The sequence below is a fragment of the Apium graveolens genome, chromosome 3 (assembly GCF_009905375.1).
Source record: "Apium graveolens cultivar Ventura chromosome 3, ASM990537v1, whole genome shotgun sequence".
In the NCBI taxonomy this organism is placed as follows: domain Eukaryota; kingdom Viridiplantae; phylum Streptophyta; class Magnoliopsida; order Apiales; family Apiaceae; genus Apium; species Apium graveolens.
In genome coordinates, this window is record NC_133649.1 from 297492971 (window position 1) to 297498712 (window position 5742).

The window sequence follows — 5742 nt, forward strand, 5'->3', positions numbered from 1 at the left end:
CAATTTAGATTTGTGTGCTTTGAGTTTATCTAATTAGTATTTAGTACTTGGGATCTTGGATATTGGGATGTACCTCTGATTTACAGTATCATATTAGTTTTTCACTTTCTAGTGTGTTACAATGTTACTTAAAATCTTGGAGCAAATTGCTCGACTGATTTTGTATAGTATTTTGGAAGACTGATAAATTGTCTTTTGTTAAATATCTACGAATTCTAGTAAATGATATAATTGATGATAACTAATAACTTTTTTTGAGACTTATTTATTTGCTAGGTCTAAATTTATATTTTAATTATATTTCTAGCAGAAGTCCACATATCACTCGAATTTATCTTTTTTCTTATAGACATATCAGTATTTACCGTGTACATGGAAATCCTAATGACAGATGAGGATTTGCACAGTCAGCAAATCCTGATTCTGCATCAGTCAGCAAATCCTGATGAATCAGTGTTTACAGTATATTATAGTTTGTAATTCACAGTCAGCAAATTCTGATTTTGCTTCAGTCAGCAAATCTTAATTCACAATGCGTTTTATTTAATATTATTTTATAATAATTCAAAACATCCCCTTCTAAGATTTTAGATTGGACAAATATAAATTAGGCTTTTTGAGAAAAAAATATGAGTTATGACGGTAGAAACATTTTGTTAAGAAGAATAAAATGTGTGTTATATAAATGTTTTGAAATAATACTGGGTCCAATGTTTTCTGCGGCCCAGATTCAGCCCAAAGAGAAAGGCGTGTGTGGGGGCATACATATACCTATATATAAGGGGTAGGGATTTGTCCTCTCTCCCTCCTTCCCCCCTAACAATTTTACAAATTCCTACGGTTAGTTAACTTATAACATTTTCGATACATAAATTAGGGTTTATTTATCAATCAAATCATATACTAATACTACTACTTGTTTTGTGCAGATACAACTCTACACATGGCGGAACAGGGTGGTGGTGGTGGTGGTAGCCAGTGCCAGGCAGTTGATCTCTCCAAGCACCCCTCTGGAATTGTACCCACTCTTCAGTATGCATCCCCCCTCCCCTTCATTTTCACCCCTTTTCTCGATTTTACTGTGTTACAGATTTCATTATTTTACACTTCCCTTCGATGCCAATTTTACTACCTTCATATTATTTACTTGATAATAATGTTAACGTACACATGTGCCTGCTTTTACATTTCTTTCTAATTATACCTAATTATTCTCTTGTATGTAAACAAATGATGCCTTAATTCACCTATAAGCTGCCACGTTGTTTCACACAAGACTTATTTAAAAGTTTATCCCTCCATTTCCCCTTTTTTCTTTGCCTCATTTGTTGCTAGCATCCTAATAAACACCGCGAACCTTTCCCGCCCTAGGCTACTCCTGTTTACATTTTAGGAATAAGTTATAGTTATGAATTATATAATTATTACAGCTTCTACAACATCTGTGTTTTTGTGGCTTGTGATGATTTTTTAACTCTCACACTTTGATTATGGGGTTAATGCTAAAGTTACAGGAGTATAAAATTAGGCTGAAGTATAAATTTTGATCACCACTAATTTTCTACTAACAGGAATATAGTATCAACTGTCAACTTGGATTGCAAGTTAGATTTGAAAGCCATCGCATTGCAAGCAAGAAATGCTGAATATAACCCCAAGGTTCGAATCTTCATCATAATATCACTATACTTCAGCTTTCTTTGATGGAAGAGGAAGAAAAGAAGCCAGACTATATTATGTCATTCAAAATAATCTTTTGGATAATTGTGGTCTAGGAAATGAAAGACTTGTTTTGTTTCAGTTGTATACCTTGGCTAATGATAGTTAGCTGTGTAGGTCATTTTTTAATTGAAATTTCACTAATCATTTATTTGCAAAGCTCATGCTTGCACTTGAATGTTTGAGAACCATTACAAGTTATTGCTAACTAAATGTTTAGCTTTGTTGATCATGCTTTTTTAATGATTACACAGCGTTTTGCTGCTCTAATCATGCGAATCAGGGATCCAAAGACAAAAGCACTAATATTTGCTTCGGGGAAAATGGTGAGTTTTGTTGACAGTTTCGTTCCTCAACTCCCTATGATTTATTTTTATCAAACAGCAGATGCTTAACTTTTACATGTGTCTTTCTGTTGATTTAAGTTATATAAGGCTTAACAATCTTACTGCAGCGCTGTTTGTAAATCTTTACCCAAATTTCTTGTAATTATCACGGCATACTGGCATGGACAATTTAATCTATATGTTGTAATATAAAAAGTTGGTCATTTTACTTGTACAAGAATGACAGGAATAACAATTGTTTTAACTAAGATTGAGAATAATAAAAATTTCCGTAAGTATCTGCTGATTTAAATGATTGGGATACACTTTTACAAAATGGGACAACAATAACAATTTTTTAAATAAAATTGACAACAATAACAATTTCCTTATGTACCGGCTAGTTTTGATGATTGGAATACGCATTTACAAAATGGGTATTCCGTTTATATAAGATGTATTAATTTTTTAAGTATAAGCAGCTGCCAAATGGGTATACCATTAAGTGGGTATCGCTTTATATGCGATGCATTATTTTTTTTAGAATGCGCATATGTCAAATGGTTATTCCATATGGGATACTCCTTTCACAAATGTGTATCCTTTTAAATATTTAAATAGAAATAAAAAAATTCAAGATACCCCATTCCAAAATGCATAACATCAGTACCCCTTTAGAAAATGCGTATTCAAATTGTAAATGTCGGTCGCATACTATAATATCGGTAATTTTATTACCCCAATCTGAAAAATGGTTACATACCTGGCCTTCATCCTTCACTTGCCACCTTTAGCTTATTCGGTTATTTTATATTATATGTGGGTTGTGCATTTGCCTTGATTCTTATATTTATTATAAATTTTAACTATTAATAACTTCCCTCGTGATATAGTCCTCATGTTGTGTCCAGGTTTGTACGGGAGCAAAGAGTGTACAACAGTCAAAATTGGCTGCAAGGAAGGTCGGCAATTTATCATGAATTTTGATTTTATATCTGCTTTTTACTATGGTCTTAGAACTTGAGTTACTATGGGACATTTATCGGGTTTGGTCTGTTAAAATCTTTAAAACCCAATAATGAGAATCTTTGTTATATATATGTGATTTTTAACATCCAAGACTTAGTAAATAAATACTTACGAGATGTTCATATAACATTTATATTTGATGTCCAGTATGCACGAATTGTTCAAAAGGTTGGATTTTCTGCCAAATTCAAGGTATCCCTTCTCTTGGACAATTACAGTATCCATTTTAGAAACTTATTGTTATCTTAATGGCTTTTAATATTATGTTCCATTGATATGCCAGGACTTTAAGATACAAAACATTGTTGGTTCTTGTGATGTGAAATTTCCCATCAGACTTGAAGCTTTAGCATATTCCCATGGTGCCTTTTCAAGTGTATGTCTGAGCTGTTGTCTGGCTTTCTTAACCATGGAAATTAAAAATAGATGCTGCAATTTTTAGTGCTAATTGTGTTTATGTGTTTGCAGTATGAACCAGAATTGTTTCCTGGTCTAATATATCGGATGAGACAACCCAAGATTGTCCTCCTCATCTTTGTATCAGGAAAAATTGTAATTACCGGAGCAAAGGTGATGCAGGCTGCCATAAACATTTACTTATAAACTTTTTGTTACCTTTAAAGGCTTACAGTCTTTCGAATGGCTCATGCACAGGTGAGAGAAGAAATTTATACAGCATTTGAGAATATATACCCTGTTCTTACAGAGTTCAGGAGGAATTCGCAGCAGTGGTATGCAATATATTTCTTTCTTGTTATTTTCTTAATGGAAGTGCAACTATCTTTCTTATTATGTAATGTGTGTTTGTGCTTGGAGTCTTATTAAATTTTCCGTTGCCTGTGTTTGCAGACTTGTGCAGATTTGTGCTTGATGAAGAATCAACTTGATATATCAACTTGATACTGAAGAGCTTTCAACTACATGTACCCGGGCTCTAATAAGACTGCTATAAGAATTGACATGGCTGGGTTAGAGTTTTTTTTATGTAATGAATAATGATTCTGAATAATTAAGACATATGGTTTTGGTTTTTTATGTGATACAGTTACATAGACAATCTATATACAAGTGGAAAAGCATTTAAATTTTGGGGGCCATTGTTTATGGTATATTAGTTCGATTAACAAGATTTTATTGTTAATTTCATGTGTTTGTTTTCGGTTTAAGATTTTAATATGTTGGATGATAATTCATTGTGATTTACCGAGTCACTTATTTACAGTGCGGTGTTGTTTGTTGGATCATAAGTTTTTGTCATTTTCCGAGTAACTTACTCCCCAATGTGTCTGGTTAAAGAGTACAAGCCCTGAACTTAATCTGAAGTTGCATGTCATGCTGGTTAGTTTTGAGCTACAAATGGCAAATCATCCCTTTAGTTCATTCGAAATGTCTTTTTTTTGCTAATTGAAATGTGTTTTTTTTATGTTGATAAAAATATTATTTGCCCTACCATGTTCTTAGTTTTACTGGGACAACTAGTCTGTACAGTATATATATATTAGTAGATTGCCTTGGTTATATTGTTTCGTCATCTCGAAAGAGCTAATTCCGCAACTTATTACTTGCTCTTGCTTGCCCTTCTTTCGATAAGTGTCCTATATTTTTGTTCTTTTTGCTGAATATGTATCTTATATTTACATTAGTGGTAAATCTCCGGACAATTTAGTAAAAGAAGATCAGTTTAGGTAAAAGTGTTGTAAGTACGAGGATATAAGCTTCTTTAAGTTCTCTAGACCGTAAGAAGTTGATAGTAAGATAATTACATTTGAGCAAACACTATTGTTGCATAAAATTTGAGCAACCGTGTACATGTAGATGTAGTTTCGAAAAGCTACCATATCTAAAATATTATGTGAATATAAATGTCTGTGTTATCCTACCAAAAAAGAGATTTACATAAAAATGTGAAGACGGATAAGAATAGCAAAGCCACCAGAAACGGGCGACTTCCAGAAGACCGTGATAACAATATCTGAATCGGAAAACTGCATTGGCCTTGTGATAAATTCTGTGTAGTCACAGCAGCCAAACCTTGAAAATTGCAGCTCAAATTCCCTTGATTCTGTACCTGAAAGTAGGCATTAAATGCGTATGATGCATTTCCATAAGCATCCAAGCCATTACAAGATGACCCGTAACCAAGGGTCGTACAATCAGAAAATGTGCAGGCATAATCGATATTCTCAGCAAGTTTACTCAAATCTTTAGCATTTGGATTGAACACGCACCATCTCTTTGGTAGATACTGCACATTTTGTGCAGGAACGACAAGCTTGTTCTGTCCTTTTCCCGAAAAATCCATTCCAAATTTTGGTTGTCCGTCATACTTAAAAATTCCCCAGTGACGCTCAAAGTTACCAGGAGCTATGCTCTTGATATCTTCATCAATTAGTCCAAACAAGTAGACTTCTACAAATCCAGGTCGAAGAGGTGTGCCTTTATTAGTTCCAAGCTTTGGTAAAAGGCCATTGTAGAATCGGTATGCATTGTTCATATTAGCATTCTTGTCACCGTCGGTGGGCCATCCAACCTCGCCTACGATAATTGCCATGTCAGCATATCCGGCAGCTTTCAAGGCAGAGACCAGAGTGTCAAAATTTGCGTCAAAGACGTTTTGGTAGGCGATCCCATTATTCACAAATTTAATCTTCAAACTGATTGAGTTCAT

The 5742-nt window shown here is 33.8% G+C and overlaps 2 protein-coding genes across 2 annotated transcripts; one reads left to right on the top strand and one right to left on the bottom strand.

Annotated features, from left to right (window-relative positions):
* Positions 1 to 810: 810 nt before the first annotated feature.
* On the top strand, positions 811 to 4163 carry LOC141711181 (TATA-box-binding protein-like). Its single transcript, XM_074513609.1, has 10 exons — positions 811 to 840; positions 930 to 1032; positions 1572 to 1659; positions 1974 to 2045; positions 2957 to 3007; positions 3222 to 3266; positions 3358 to 3450; positions 3543 to 3644; positions 3729 to 3805; positions 3924 to 4163. Coding segments are annotated over exons 2-10 (618 nt in total). The 5' UTR covers positions 811 to 840; positions 930 to 943; the 3' UTR covers positions 3925 to 4163.
* A 655-nt stretch (positions 4164 to 4818) lies between these two features.
* LOC141715254 (glucan endo-1,3-beta-glucosidase 8-like) lies at positions 4819 to 5742 on the bottom strand. Its single transcript, XM_074518727.1, has one exon. The coding sequence runs from the start codon at positions 5740 to 5742 to the stop codon at positions 4951 to 4953; it is 792 nt and encodes a 263-aa protein (XP_074374828.1). The 3' UTR covers positions 4819 to 4950.

What these genes read in the sequence shown, in the direction of transcription:
- LOC141711181 (XM_074513609.1), top strand. Translation starts at nt 944, where the DNA reads ATGGCGGAACAGGGTGGTGGTGGTGGTGGTAGCCAGTGCCAGGCAGTT. An exon ending in ATGCTGAATATAACCCCAAG is followed by an intron (nt 1,660 to 1,973) that starts GTTCGAATCTTC and finishes ATGATTACACAG; the next exon opens with CGTTTTGCTGCTCTAATCAT. An exon ending in CCCATGGTGCCTTTTCAAGT is followed by an intron (nt 3,451 to 3,542) that starts GTATGTCTGAGC and finishes ATGTGTTTGCAG; the next exon opens with TATGAACCAGAATTGTTTCC.
- LOC141715254 (XM_074518727.1), bottom strand. Translation starts at nt 5,742, where the DNA reads ATGAACTCAATCAGTTTGAAGATTAAATTTGTGAATAATGGGATCGCC.